Source organism: Amblyomma americanum, chromosome 4 (assembly GCF_052857255.1).
Source record: "Amblyomma americanum isolate KBUSLIRL-KWMA chromosome 4, ASM5285725v1, whole genome shotgun sequence".
Lineage (NCBI taxonomy): Eukaryota > Metazoa > Arthropoda > Arachnida > Ixodida > Ixodidae > Amblyomma > Amblyomma americanum.
In genome coordinates, this window is record NC_135500.1 from 208,136,190 (window position 1) to 208,151,705 (window position 15,516).

At 46.4% G+C, this 15,516-nt stretch overlaps 1 protein-coding gene across 1 annotated transcript; it reads right to left on the reverse strand.

Moving 5' to 3' along the window:
- Window positions 1–2,774: 2,774 nt before the first annotated feature.
- LOC144129195 (acid ceramidase-like) lies at window positions 2,775–14,545 on the reverse strand. The gene is made up of 13 exons (XM_077663175.1): window positions 14,388–14,545; window positions 12,111–12,148; window positions 10,931–11,015; window positions 10,242–10,325; window positions 10,041–10,119; window positions 9,876–9,950; window positions 8,959–9,004; window positions 8,713–8,857; window positions 8,533–8,587; window positions 7,748–7,914; window positions 5,796–5,969; window positions 3,660–3,716; window positions 2,775–3,110 (listed from the first exon to the last, which is right to left on the reverse strand). Exons 1-13 carry the CDS (start codon window positions 14,451–14,453, stop codon window positions 3,021–3,023), a joined length of 1,161 nt encoding a protein of 386 aa, XP_077519301.1. The 5' UTR covers window positions 14,454–14,545; the 3' UTR covers window positions 2,775–3,020.
- Window positions 14,546–15,516: the final 971 nt, after the last annotated feature.

Here is a 15,516-nt window from a genome sequence, read left to right on the forward strand (position 1 = left end):
ATGAATGTAGAAGTGACTATATACGCTTCAATCAAACACCTTGTCAATCGACACTACCGTACCATATATAACACGATGATGTTAACACCAAATTTTTCAACCAAATTGACACTCTTACACTCTTAGTACTAAGAAATCTGTTCGCTCATATAAGGTCTCGTTTCGCACTGGATGACAAAGCAGAGTCTAGCAGTATGCAGCAGAAATATTTTCGGCATCATAAATGCATGGAAACAGCGTAAAGATAACAGCTACTACTTGGGCCAGTGCAAAAAAAAAAAAGCGTAATAAATCGGTGGCAGTTATGCGCACACGAAAAAAAAAAAGATTATTATACACGCCTCACTGAGCACAGCGCCGGTAACAAAAAGTAGTGCGAAATTGTGAACAATGGCATTGACAAGATGCACAAAAGCGCATTTGATCAGATCGTATTAGACAGCCTTGATTCATATTTTACTATCGTTGGAATTTCTTCAGCTAGCAATGTAATTGAAACAGATTAGTTTTTTGGCAAGCCCGTTCCCAAATGCCTTTTTTCTGGACGACATTTACACTTTTGTTTTTTTTATCAGGCCGACTATCCTGCACTTTTGAATAGCCTGTCGCTTTACCAGCTGGAGGCCGCCGCGGTGGCTCAGTGGTTATGGCGCTCGGCTCTTGACCCGAAAGACGAGGGTTCGATTCCGGCTGCGGCGGTCGAATTTCGATGGAGGCGAAATTCTAGAGGCCCGTGTACTGTGCGATGTCAGTGCACGTTAAAGAACCCCAGGTGGTCGAAATTCCCGGAGCCCTTCACTACGGCGTCTCTCATAGCCTGAGTCGCTTTGGGACGTTAAACCCGCATAACCAAGCTTTACCCGCTGGACTAACCGAGCGGGTAAAGCGACAGGACGCTCCCTGAACCTGAAAAGAAAAATTGCCACGGTTTTAACTTGGTTAAACCGACTATAAATGCGAAAGCACTGGTTTTTGGTACAATTCGGCCAAGGTTAAGTTTCGGGGGTGGCCAGGGCTAATTTTCGGAAATGACCCGCGCCAAATTCGACGGTCACCATCGTGTTGGGCACGGTCAGTAATGGTTGCACATCGCTTTTGGTGCAAATCGGCCATGGTCAAACTCTGGAGGTGGTCCGGGACAAATTTTGGAAAGGGCCCAGGCCAAATTTGGAGGTTACCATCCTGTTGGGCACGGTCGGTTATGGTAGGGTATCGGTTGGGGCGTCGCTACCAGCAGCATTGAAATCACCAACAGTATTCCCATCACCTGCAGAGGCCGATACGTCGGTCAAATTGAGCGTTGCCTAAACAGGTGTTTGCAAACGAAAAGAAATAATTTAACAGCAGACAATAACAATCTCATCTTGTGGCCCGCTGTCAAGGTCGCGAGGCAATGAAGACGAAAAAGTGCACTGCACTGTGGTGTATCACACACAGGTACTGTGCACCCACACGTATCAGGCCACACGGGAAGTAAGTGGCTGAAGCCTTTCATGTTGCAAAGGAGCAAAGAAACAGCATTAGACAAGCTTCCATTTGTTTGTGCGATAAGGGTCGAGCTCGCGTTTGTTGGCGATTTTAGAGCGTCGCCCGCATCTTTGTTCAGTTTTTGCTTTTACTCCGCACGACCATGTGTCAAGCCTGTGAATCTTCCTTTATAGACGCTCGGTTTTGCGTATTGTCACGTCAAAGACGGACAAAGACGGACAAAAGTTCTAAAAGAAAACTCTTTATTTGGGCTGACCTGCGCCCACAATGGAGTGAATCACTCGGCGGTGGCGAAGCGACAAGCGTGCTCGGCGGTCGTCGAACAGAATGCCCGCCGCTCTCGGCCGTGCTCACTTTACAGCTGATAGCGAACTTTCGAGATAAAACGCGCAAAGTTACTAGGACATTCCTGAATAACGTAGAATCAGCTCTGCCTGACTGCGATCAATCGAGATAAATGTAGTCGCGTCTTGCGTCGCAAACAAAGCGATAAAGTGGCATTGCGGCAGATTTGAAGAAGGAACACTGCAAACATTCGCGGCAGTATAAAGCCTTGGTTATGAGTAAGCACTTGTCCTATTTTGCTTTCTTCCGGTTTGTCGTTTCTCCCGTTGTTTTGCCAGAATGAATCTTTACCAACTCGCCCAACTCATCGTTTTGCAAAACGAATAAGAAGTATCCCCCGAAATAGTGCTTTTGAAGGAGATGGTAGGCATGCAGGTATATATGTTGTGCCGGTGCCTACGAAAGGAATAAAACCAGAAATAAATGATTGAACTGCTTGCTGCTGGATCAATCCGATTCGATGAAAGCACGATGAAATTGCACTTAACTAAGGAACAACGCCGATTCAAATGGCCTGTCGATTCGGTATTTTTCGAGCTATTATACAGGTAGGCACTACGTTCATTTATTGGGTGTTTAGCAAAAGTTTCGCCAAATTTCGTTTCGTTCCGCCTTCGTGTTTTCCCTCCGTTCTGACGGCAAGGTCACCCGCGGTGCGCCGACAACGGCAGCGAGAAGAACTTTATGCTTGAAACTCCTTGTATTGTTTTAATTTTGTATACTTACCACTCCGCTGAAAAAGTTTTAATGGCTCTTATAATAAATAAACTTAAAAATAAACGATGACATCAGGCGTATGTATGGATAACTGCGGCTTTGAAAGAAGATCTGGCAGGAATTTCGCGAGTACTGACGAGAATGCACCAGAAAATTAAAAAGAGTATTAGTGTAGAATACACTACTTGGCCTGGAAATCAATAGCGGAAAGCATCAATCTCACGTTCGGAAAAAAACTCCACGTTCCTTTATTGTCATCAAAACGAGTTTCTGCTATTCCAACTGTTATGTTATTCTGTTATTCCATGGGAGGAGGTACTGGTACACAAGAGAGCATCGAACGATTTCTTGATTCGCCTTCACCTGAGATCACTCACGAGTTGGTCACTGTATACTTACAAAGAGCGTCAATGAAGAGCGCTCACTGGCGAGAGATCACGAAACTACGCTGAGTGTGTTCGGCCCAGTCATCACCAAGGAGAGCACGGAGGTATACAGGTCTGCGTGTACGTGTCCAGCTGTCCGGTGGAAGGACGCATCAGCGCCACGTATGCAGTGAGCTGAAACACAACCAACAGCGCACTGTGTTAATCTTCCAGCGTCGCCTTCCTGTTGGATATCATCGTCAGACCTGTACAAAAGCTCGGTTTGTCGGCGTAAATCAAATTACTTTTCTGAAGTCTTGGTATTTATCCAACAGAAAAAAAAAAATTTGCAGCCGTAACTCCAACAGATACATCCCTGTGACTTTCCTCGGTGCTCTGTGCTCTATATATGCTTTCGAAAACACGCAACGTTTAATGATGCATATTTAGTTAACGCGTACGGGACAGAGAACTTGCTTAAATCAAAATTACAAATAATCTGGTGGGTAATCGCCAGCAATTTGAAGTTATGTGGCCTCTGCATGGGAGCAGGACATTGGTTTCGACAAAGCAACCAAGTCGGAATTAGGCTGCTCAAAGCGGCCCTCTTGCTGCATGTTTCCTGGAAAGGCGACTACGTGGGAGCACAGTGAGTCACCTGACTTCGAATATAGCTTACAGGCTGCAGAAGTTACCGAGGTAGTATACAGAATACATATAGACGCTGGAACCAGCTGTTCTTACCATATTGAGGACGGGCTTCGTGCCCAAGACATCGAATAGACTGCCGAACCCAAGGCCCTGCGCAAATGTAGGCGATAGCATTTAAAAAACACTGGAATTATGCGCTCTAAAAGGTACTAGCTGAAAACGCACTCAAAAGTAGTCGACGACATTGAAATTCACCAAGTAGAGCATTGGAGGTGCACCGTGGGTTGAGTACTTGGCTGTGACACTCTTTACAAACATAATGCACCTAATATTTGCACTTAGTTCGCAAAGAAAATTCACAGATGCAAGAGGAAGTTCAGTTCACGCATGCCTTGCTCTCGCAACAGCTTGGGATTCGAAAAAAAAAAACGGCCGTGGCTTAGCTTGGTTAAGCCTGGTGATTGCGAAGCAATAGTGTGTTATTCTCGGATCAGCTGGTAGTATGGCTGGTGGTAGTCTTGGTTTATGCTAGTGTTACGGCTTACAGTGAATCATCTAAGAGGAAGTCATCCGTCGAATCCGTGTATGCCGACAAACATTTCCCTCACCTGCCTCACTGCCTTGGCGAGAGGAGCGGAGCTATTTTATACAGCTGGTGTGACGTCACTCTGACCGTAGCGCCCCTGGTGAGAGGAGCGGGAGTTAGGCCGCCGTTGGTGGCTACCGCCTCGCCTCGCGACGGCGTGAGATGGGGCCCCGTTTTTACACAGCTGGTGTGACGTCACTCTAGGTCACGTGGTGTGACGTCACGCAGCGAGGTCGCGCTAAAGGTCAATGATGCCTACCACCGCCTCGCCACGGAACGGGCTGAAGTGCGACCTAAAGTAGTATTGCTTCGCAATAAAAAGATTCGGACGTCAGTAGTCTTATGCCTCGCTAGTCGCGGCTGCGTCCGGTGAAGGCACGTACGAGCGGACAAATCCCGTATGGGAAAGTGACGAAGACCGCTGATGAAGAAGGAACGAGCGTAATGTGAACCTCTACTCTCACGAGTGAAAGACAATGGCAAATGTAGCATCTGTAAGGTAGGAATAGATAGCCACACAGATAACCATGATAACAGTGGTAAGATTAGGGTGAAAGGGATATTAAAACATGATTGCTTTCCACCCAGTCAAAGAACGTCACTGTCAGCAAATTTTTAAAATGTGTTGAAGGGTTTGAAGAGACGCATTACTTGCGTTTGAGGTATAAAGATGGTTTAAGCGGCATTGTAATACCAGCGTTGGCGAACACCAGGAAGGAAACACGGGGGGCATATTAACTAGTAAGCTGGTTAACAAATTTCTGATAGTTAACTTTTTAACTGTTTCCCTCTCTGTTCTCTCCAATGGGACTAGAGCAGCGAGCACAGCAGTGTGGGCGGGACAGAGAAGCTCGCGTGCGTCACGGAGTGACGTGTTTCACGGGTTTCACGAGCCAGAGGCGCGCGCTTTTCGAAAGCGCGCGTATTTTGACGCCAGATGGCTAACATTACTAAAGAGGAGCCGCCCCCGAAATCTCTAATACAGGTTCCTACTCTCGAGCAGTGGGAGGCCGTGTTGGTCAGCTCAGACTTGGGAGTTCAAACCCGGGTCATTGAATGGGCTACCCAGGTCGCTGTCAGCCGTGGACTGATAGCCACCTAGCACGGATCGTCTGCATTCTGCCTTTTCTGACGAATTAAATGTTTTCCAATCCAGTCAGCCAAAACGCCGGAGGTAATAAGTTTTCGAAATTCTAAAACTGATATGACTATTGTTAACGTCCAACTACAAATTTACATTTGCAACCAGGTGCCTAACTGTAATAAATAACAAAGTTAAGAGTTTAGTTAATCAAGCTGCTTATTAGTTAACATAATTCCTCTATTCTTTTCTGTCCGCCAACACTGGTATTACAATGCCGCAGAAGCCAGCTTTACACCTCAGAAAGCCTATTTTAAAAATTAGTGGCAGGCTTCCCTGAAACACCTGGCATGTCCGTACGGGACATTAAAAAACAACGGCACAAGAAAATGCACTACACTTAAGTTTCAAGCGGCACAACAGGTTCAGTGAAAGCTAAAAGCATGAGACGACAGCATCCATGAACAAAAAATGCCGCAGTACAACAAATGTGGGCAGACATGGCGGCAAGACGTTTTCTGGCCGCCAGGAACGTCAGCGCCAGACATGCGCGTGCGCATACCTGCTGCGTTACATTCCTCATGCAGTGCATTCCGGGGCCGCGCCGGTCGTCGTACGAGGGCGGGGACTCCCAGTGGTCGTAGTTGGTCTGCAGCAGGAACCACTTGTCCGGCGTGTCCGACAGCGAATACACGTCGGCATCGTGGCTGTTCCGGTCCCGAGTGATGATGGCGCCCTGCCGGGAACCGGCACGTCTTTGTCATATATATACCATGCACTTCACTTTGCGACTGCGGCAAAAGGACACTCTAAGCGGGCAGCGGGCTTTGGTGACAAGGCAATATCTGCCCTTATAAAAATGGTCTATAGACCGTCTATGGACTTCCTATCAACTTTATTACCTTTCTAGAGATATTTCTTTATCTCTTCTCTATTCATCGCCTATACGCTGATACAGACAAAAGTCTACTAAAGGTGTATGAACATAAATCTATAGATTGTCTATAGACTATCAATGGGATCTGTATTGCCTATATATACTATTCTCTAGGATTTGTCTAAAGACAGTCTATAGACTATATATAGACAGAAGTCTATTCTATGGATAGTCTATTGACACGTGTCTTTTATCTTTATCGGGCGACCACGTTTCGCCGCCTAACAAGTGTTATCGCACAGCGCGGGACGCGCCTGCATCTATCCGAAGTTTCTGGCAAGTCATCGATGCTTCTGTTCGCTGTCTGTTGTAGACGAACCTTATGTTATCTGATTTCATCGCCTGACGCGAATGGTGTAGAACTTTGTGGAAGGCACGCGGGTCTCAACGATTAGTCTGGAACATTCGACGACTGCTATATAACAGCCGACGCGCTTGACCCGCGGATCAGATTTTCGACGATCGCCGACCGTGCTCGCCGCTACCTGTTCGTGACTGCCAGTGTTCTTATGTAAATGTGGTCTGGTGTACCAATAAATTCTCTTTATACCGTTGTGCTGTAAGTGTAGCCTCTTTTGTGGCCACAGGTTCGCCCAATTAAAGTTAGTTTTGTCTTTCACAGTATTGCTACTGTGTTCTTCAACGTCACCACCACGTAACACTATAGGCCGTCCAAAAATTTTCGCAAGGGTGCAGCTAACATAAACTTCAGCGTGGTCACAAAACTGTCGAAATGAAGGCCGAACTGACTCGTCCGGTCATGTGATCAGGTTGATAGGTCACGTGGCAGAGAGATCTAAAGTCAGAGCAGCCTTACGAGAATAAGGGAACTTACTCATACGAAGTACATTCAGCGCATAAGGAAAGTGAGTAATTGCCACAATCGGTTGCTTATTTATATATCCAATTTCTGCATTTAATGTCACCGTTCCAAAGGTAATTTTGAACAGCGTATATTTAGTTATTTAGCGTTATTTAGTATTTGCAAGTCGCCATCAGCATGCGCCTGTATTACGCCTCTAGAAGCAAAGTTAACACTGCTTTCCGAGCATAAAAACATCAGGTAGGAAGATGCAATCAGTTAGAGAAACAGCATATTCCCACTTGTCCTATACACATGTCTCGTATTAGGAAACCAACTCCCACGAGCATTAAAGCAGTCGCTGCACGTAGCGGCGTCGACGAAGGCAACCAAATTTGCCCCACTTCAGGTCTCAGGTCAACTAAATGCAGACAAAAGGCAAAGAAAGGCAGCTCGCGTAGTGCTGCTGACGATGATGGTGAGTGAATTTTTTATGGCGCAATGGAATCTGCGGCCAAAGAGCGCCATTGCACAAGATATTTTCGTTTGCTCAAGGTTGGGTCAAAGATCCGCTCGCGTAGTGCTCGGTGCAGCCGCAAGCACTGCTCCGCAATGCACATTTCGATTGCACGTCTCCTTACTGGCGCTATACGACTCGACCATCATTTAGAAGTTGTAGGAGTTGGTTTGAGAGCATTGTAAAAGCGAACAGTGTGTGCTCTCTGTCTTTTTCGAGCTGTTCGCTTTTACAATATATATAGCGTATAGTCCTTACCTCGCCGGGCCGGGTTCCGGCAAGGATGAAGTAGACGGGAGCCAGCAGCTTGGTGGTGGACACCGCCTCCTTGGCCGTCTCGTAGCTGGTCGCGTTCTCCATAACCTCCCTGGTCAGGAAGCTCACCCACTGCTGGCTGTGGTCACCGAGGATCCACTCCAGCAGTCCTAGGAGCAGAAGATACGCCCAGTGTTCACGCACGTGCACGTGTCGGATGTCCTCCAAACTGGTGTGGCTCGTCCTGTCTTCTCTGTCTGCGTCCCAGTTTTATGCGCTCGTCTTTTAATTAATGATTAACGTTGTCAAGTGTGCCAGGTTTTGGTGCTGTGCGGAAGTTAGTGAGCAGGGCCACTCGACCATGTCCACAAGAGGTATTATTCAGCCCGTTGAGAACAATGAATCCGCACGAATCATAAATACCCAGTCCTGAAGTCACTTCATTGTAGTCGGACTTGCTGTGAACAAGAAATCTATGCGGTTAATGTATCCGCTTGTTGTGCTTGGCGCCTTAGCTGCCTATGTGCCATTAAACACCCCCACCCCCCAAAAAAAGAACAACAAATTAATGTATTCGCTTGTTTCTGAATTCGTCAGTGAATGGATTTCATCGTACCTGCACGCAGTGTAATTAATCGGCGACTAAGTGCTTCTTCAAAGAAGCATGTTTCAGAAACGATCTATATTTGGATCTCCATGCAAGACACGCGATAGCCTCGCGGGAAACAACAACGTTCAAAGTAGAAGCTTTTAACAAAACCATTTAAAATTTCAGAAATGAAACTCACCAATAAATCCGCCATTCAACTTGAACCGTTCGTTGACTGTCATCGAGAAAGCACCCTACGAAAATGCAACAAACACAATTAACCGGTAATAGTCATGCCCAGAAACCCAAATCGTACAGTAACCGAAAACTGAGCAAAAATGTTAGTGATGATTACAAAAAAGAATGCAAGGTCATGTACCTCTTTCACAGCAGTCAAGACGCCCAGGTATCCAGCGAAAGTGACCGCCTTAAACACCGTTTTTTGTGACCTCTGGAAGTCCAGCTTGACGACCGTAGGCCTTAGTACTTCCGTCATAGCCCAAGTGTGATTTTGTGGGTCCCAACTGGAAATGCCAACATTTTTTGTGATAATGCGACCATAGCCACAAAAAGACTAGAAGGAGAGGTATATTGAAACGAGAGTTCCAGCCGGAAGTCTACTTGCCCAAGGAACAGCCCGAAATCCATATTTCGTGCATGGTATATCTCCCCTGGCCAGAAAGAAACGACGGCGAAAATACATTTCAATAAAATGTGGTTAGCGAAAAGAGAAAATTCGCTTGTTTTTACTTTTTATTTTTATATTCCTTGCAAAAATCTTACAAAAATACCTCATCCTTACAAAATCCTTACTATATATATATATATATATATATATATATATATATATATATATATATATATATATATATATATATATATATATATATATATATATATATATATATATATATAATCATCAAAGATTGAAGAAACATAACAGGATTTAATTCACCACGTTTCGGCTGGAGGACCAGCCTTTTTCGAGTGTAGTACAGCGTTTGAAACACGCAGCTTTTATAGAGCGTGTGCGAGGTACAAAGTTACAGCAAAGCACGAGTTCGCGAGTTGATTTTATATTATATTGACCAAATCAGCTGACAGAAATCACTTTTTGTATATATATATATATATATATATATATATATATATATATATATATATATATATATATATATATATATATATATATATATATACATATATACATATATACATACATACATACACAGTCTATGGACTCTATTGATTGTTTCTGTACGGGAGCTGTCTACGCTGAAAAACTGAATTAAAAAAACAAATTTTCCGTTTCCTTAATACCGAGATAGCTACAAGAGAGTAAGGCGAAGTGTTTTCGCAGTTCACAATAACTGCTTGATATGCTAGTTGGTTGAACATCGCAAAAAACCAGGGCTCAAAGGCGGAGCGTAAACAAAGAGGGACAAACCGCTTTTTTTTTGCGATGTTCCTTCATGTTCCGAGAGAACTAAAGATCAAACGGCCTTATCTAGGCTCTAAACGATATCACAAAACCAAACACACCGTCCGCATCCTGAGCCACAATGGAAGTACAGACGGTGAAGAATTCGTAGAACACGTTGTAGAGCACCACTTCACCTAAAAAAGAAATGAAAAAGTGTAGCATTCCGCTGTAAGTAACCGCTGTACTGCGCAAGAAGCGTTGGGTATAGAAATTCCTATGCGTACCCAGAGGCAATCCAGTTGTCTCCGAAATAGACTTCATCTCCTCAGTGAACGGCCAAGGCAACGTACTGAGAAGCTTTGGCTGATAAGAAAAAAAAAACAGAAGGAGATGGGAAAATTTGCAATATATTTTTGTTATGTCCCTGCTAACGATCATGAGCGTGCACTATGTACTTAAATCACAGTTCCTTGTCCAACACACACCATGGCCGTGTCGATCAGCCTCAGGACCCTCTCCCCCAAAAGGCCCACAGTCAAGTTCTTCAGAGCCTCGTGCATTTTGTACACCTGAAAATGGCGACGAAAGAAGATTTAGGTAAGAGACCCAGTCCGCTAAAACAGATACAACAACAACGACAACAACAACAGCAACAAAATAAAATAATAATAATAATAATAATAATAATAATAATAATAATAATAATAATAATAATAATAATAATAATAATATGAGGAAAGGAAAGGCTATTGCCTCACTTCTCGGTGGGCACCTCAACCACTTCGTGAGGGAAGAGAGGAAGGAGGGAGTAGAAGAAGGGAGAGAGAAAGAGGCGACGTAGTGGAGGGTTCCGGATGAATTCTGACCGCCTGTGTTTCGTTAACGTGCACTGGTAACACGCAGCATGGACAGGCGTCTTGCATTTCGCTTCCATCGGAATGCGGCCGCTGCAGCCGGGATTGAACCTGCGTCCCAGGCCTCAGCAGCCGAGCACTCTTACCAGAGCCACCGCGGCGAGCGTCCGGCTTCACAGGTACAGCGAGAGAAAGAAGAAAAAGAGTGAGTGGAGGGAAAAGGGGAGAAAGCGGACGACACCAACGACGACGACATGATTCCGCCGAACGTCGCCCATACAGCTGCTGCTGCAAAAGAGGCCGCGGCTTCTCAAGCTTACCTCCGCTTTTTTCGCCTTCGCTACCTCGGTCCATCTTTCGCTTGGCGGCAGGTCCAGATTTATGACGAAGGAAGGCACCTCTGAACTGCAAGCGATCAATTTACAAGCAATGAGCGATCAGAAACTGGTTAGGGCGATGTTAACCGGCTGCAGCTTAAGAAAGAGGCGACGAAAGCGACGATACCAAGGCGGGATGTGCTGCGACAGGGACAGGACTTATGAGGGGAGGGGGGGGGGGGGGGTCGTTTTTAACGACGGTAAGATTTGCAAAATATACAGATCAATTTGAACTCCCGCCCCTTCCCCCAACCGTCCTTTCCAAGAGTGACCCTGGATAAACCCGCCCCTGCGTTGACAGCCTTCTCCAAGTCTTAACGCAAATCACACAGAAAGCCTCCCAAGGGGTTGTCCGACATTAAACCAATCGGAAATAATGAAAACGGCGTCTGTGTGCAGCGTCGTATAAGCTTTCGCTTTGATGAAGATCTTGATACCAACATGCTGGCGCGCCTGCGTAGCCATATAACCTTCCAAGAGGCTTCACGCGCATCGAAATCGACGGAAACCGGCCACGTTGGAGTTAAAAAGTGTAGGTCACCTGAGATTACACACTGAGGCAGACCGGAAAGGAGAACTTGGGGTTCCTTTTCAACCATCTGGGCGCCTCTACAATGTGCGGATGTACGCTTAAGGCTCATCATAACGAAAATACCGACAAAAAAAATGTGGGTACAAAGAAAGGAAGCGTTGCACACATAGAAAAGCTCCCCTGGAAACTCGCGCACACGACCGAAAATTCATTCGGTTTATGCGGAGTTCGATTTAAGCAGGGCTCTTTTAATCAGAAGAGCAATTCTAATCCAAGATACGTTGATGGGACACAAGCATCACTTGGAATAAACCGGGAGTTTGAAGTAAGCGAATCCCAAGCAACGACAATACGGTGCACACATTTCCTCCCTTTAATCAAGCAGCTTCTGGAGAAAGTGGTTACGATTGAACAGTTTTTTCTTAAAGGAAAAAAAAAAGCCAGCCATATTATCTTACACAGAAATGGCGCGCAACTCTTCAATGCTCCATCGATGTGGTAGTTGAATTTTTGTCTAATTAAAAAATTATTTGACTTTTTTATATGGGGTGTGTTGCGGGGGTCACAACACAATAGGAAAATTATCCTTACCTGTTGAGCGGCTGCAAACCATGTTCACATTTGGTTTGCTGAAAGCAAAATGTAACGGGCAGAAATTAGCCTACACTTTATTCCCTCATACTCAAGAAGTATGAACCAATACCAACCAACTAGCGCAACTTTCTGCTCTCCTAACTTTATTCCCTGTTGCAAAGAGACGTGCATTAATCGGTGGACGCTTGAAAATGAACGAAGCGACACTGACAAGCGGTTGAAAGTAAACCTGTGTCAAAGAGATCGAGCTATATCGGCGTATTAGGGAGCTTTACAATAGGGGGACCCTGTCGGCTACGGGAATGGGGGAATAGCGGAACGTCAGTGCGCATGCGCACGGCAGTAACCCGAGAGGCGTTGTTGTCCTGCGCAATTGCCCCCCGCTATTCCCCTATCCCCCTAATCGATAGGGTCCTTCTAAAACGCACTTTTGATCAAGTTAGAGTTGAATATAGCACGTTACACAGACAGCACGCCACATAATTCAAACATGGTATGAATGCAAGCCTGCTGAATCAAAGACGTTAGTGAGACACGTTCACGGATTATTATAACGCAAAGGCAGGAGCGCAAATTCTAGCTTTCGTAGATCAATGGGACCACGCTTAACTTTCCCCTTTTCGAACATGGTGCCGAAGAGTGCAGGATCAGGACGGAGATCCGAGGCCACACACGACATGTGGCCACTCCGTTCTTTTGATGCACTGTTCGGCATGCAGGTCATGTGCAGTATATAACAACCAACTCGTTCGACGCCGCAGTATGGCATCTATTTCGCATTTACCCTACAGATAATGGCGCAACGCAGCTACTCGTTAACACGTTATCTCAGCGAATGCTTGGCGCTGACTCCCGTCAAGCAACAAAAATATCTGTGTGGCCAGAGTTCCCGGCTTTAATGAAGAGGTGTATGCTGCAAGAACACGACGCAGAGTACATATGTTACTTGTGTGAACTACGACCATTAATGCTAATCTTCAGATTTCCTTCAGAAAGAAATTCATAGAATGCATGTCCTGCACTAGCAGCGACAAGGATAAGATAGGGCCGTGCAACCATTTTCATTTGGCTCTCGGAACTGTCCAAAAAGCCGAGCGGGCAAGTCTACCTTATCTCTTATTTTTGTGTTTACCTAGCCAGTTTTTCAAGCGTTGTTGCTATTTGAGCGCCTTTACCGGTCCCTACTTGCGTAACAGGAGGTTACTTGCACCCAGTGAGCAATTTAACTCTTCAGCTGCTGTCTGAGACTATATAGTCTCGGGCTTTAGACTGCGACCCATTGTTCCCCGTGCAGTGCTCTAAAGACTTGTTCAAGTATGCTTTATTAATCCATTTATATTGCAGTGCTGTCCTCAGGAAAAACGGGCATTATACAAAGGCAGTAGTTGCAGTACATAAATTTAATGAATAAATAAAAAACGTCTTCTTCCGCTCCAAAAATGGCTCCTATAGTTGCACAACAGCTGTAATCGTAAACTGGCAGCAAATACAAAATGTAGCAGGTAGGCGCCACATAGAAAATGAAAACCATGTTAGCTCTGTCCATGATATCCCTGCGAGGAGAGGAACAATTGAAGATAACACACGTTTCACAAAACTGATAGCTACAAACAAAGCGCTGTTGTCCCGTACTTTGGAAAAAGACCTGCACTGTGAGGCCGCAGATCGGTCAACAACGAACAGGGAAAGATGGCAAGAAAAAACAAATGTCGGTCTATTTGCGTATTTTGACCAAATGCGAAATAAGTGCGCTAGCAGTTCTGTTCTCATTTAGGTTCCGGTGTTCGGATCATTCCTACCTTGCATTCATTCATCTCTGGGAGTACTCGTACAACTGCTAAACCAATCGTCCGGCGGTTACACGATGCGCCACTGTCCTGCGATGGCAAGTCCTGCCATCGATGCGGCTTGTGAGAGACAAAGGGAGGAGCACAGGCCCCGTCGAAGCATCGAAGCTGTATGCATTACTCGCAAACGCCACGGCAGCAGCGCTAGAAGCCGAAGCGCGGACAGCAAAGCAAGAAAATAAGCAATGCTGTTCCTGTCAAGAGAGACATATCAGCTAACATGAACGGATTGCGCTTTCCACACCTGCACACTACATGTGTAAGCGATATAATTCGTGCTTTGGCTGGGACTGCAGCTGATGGTAAACGTGAAAGACGATGCTTTCCGTGGGGGGCGCCCCTTTTTGAACACGCGCGAGACTCTGCTGGGTACTCGGGAGTAGAAGGCAACGGGAGTGCAGCGATATCGACTGACAGCTAGGCTTACCTCGCCTGCACTTCTGGCGCTGGCCAGGCCGCACACCAGGAGGAGAACCAGACCCAAGGGGCTCATCGCGGTTGACGCTGCGTGTACCGGGGCCGAGTGAATGAGAGACCGTGCTCGAGCGGCACGGGACTCGCTGATCTGCGCGCGACGGCTTGATAAGGTTGTGACACGCGTCCACGGAATTCCCTTATCGATACGGGATATCACGCGACGCTGAAACAGGACGCCGCGGTTGTTTTCACCGGAGCTGAGAGCAGTCAGGAAAACCGCGTTGGCGCGCAGGATTAAGCAACGGCTGAACTCACACGCTCAAGTGAGCGCCGTGCCGGAAGGGTCCACCACACGCCACGTGCTCTGCTCAGAGTGATGAAGAATGCAGACTAGCAAGGAGACTGGGCACCAGCCGACCGAAAGTTTCATTCTGGTACCACCGCGCGTTATCCGTTCTTGACTATACCCGAATTGCACCTCACAGGCTCTTGCCCGTGCTTAGGAACAACTTTTATTGGCACTGAAAATGAAGGTATACGAGCGCGGGCCTTCGGCTTGCAGACAAATTACCAAAGCTCGTGAGCGCTTGAGGACAACAATCTCGGGGAAACCGCCACGTCGCTCTCGCAGCTTTCCCTTCATTAGCGAATTGGCCTCTGCCGGAACAGTGTATTTTAATCGAAAACGCGTGTTACAGACGTTCCCCATCCTCAGGGAGGTCACATCTCTCACGCAGACACGGATGCTGCAGAGAGGCATACAACGGCCAGATAATACACCATCGCGTAGCTGTGTCTGCGAAAGCTACACCCGGACATGCACAGTGTGGCCTTCATTACTCACCACCACGCGGATGCACCGCTGCCACGGGCGTAGCTCGCAGGGAAGGATTTAGGAGCAGCTCTCGGATTGGGCTGTCCTTCCCGTTTGCGCAACGCATTTCTTGAACTTTATTCGTCGAATAAGCTCGCACGACAGTTACCACTGCGGCACGTGAAGTCGCAGTGCTCGGACCGGTGTAAGCATATGCCACGTTGCAGTGACGTCATTGCACGCTGACCAATCAACGTGACGCGCTACAACAACGCTGCAGAACGGAAGCGTGCCCTTCGCAGCTATCGCTTTAAAACGCCCACGA

Coding starts and splice junctions, on each gene's coding strand:
- LOC144129195 (XM_077663175.1), bottom strand. CDS start 14,453: ATGAGCCCCTTGGGTCTGGTTCTCCTCCTGGTGTGCGGCCTGGCCAGC. Junction 11,016..12,110: donor GGTTTGCAGCCGCTCAACAG/GTAAGGATAATT, acceptor GATCGCTTGCAG/TTCAGAGGTGCCTTCCTTCG. Junction 8,588..8,712: donor TCTTGACTGCTGTGAAAGAG/GTACATGACCTT, acceptor GCATTTTCGTAG/GGTGCTTTCTCGATGACAGT.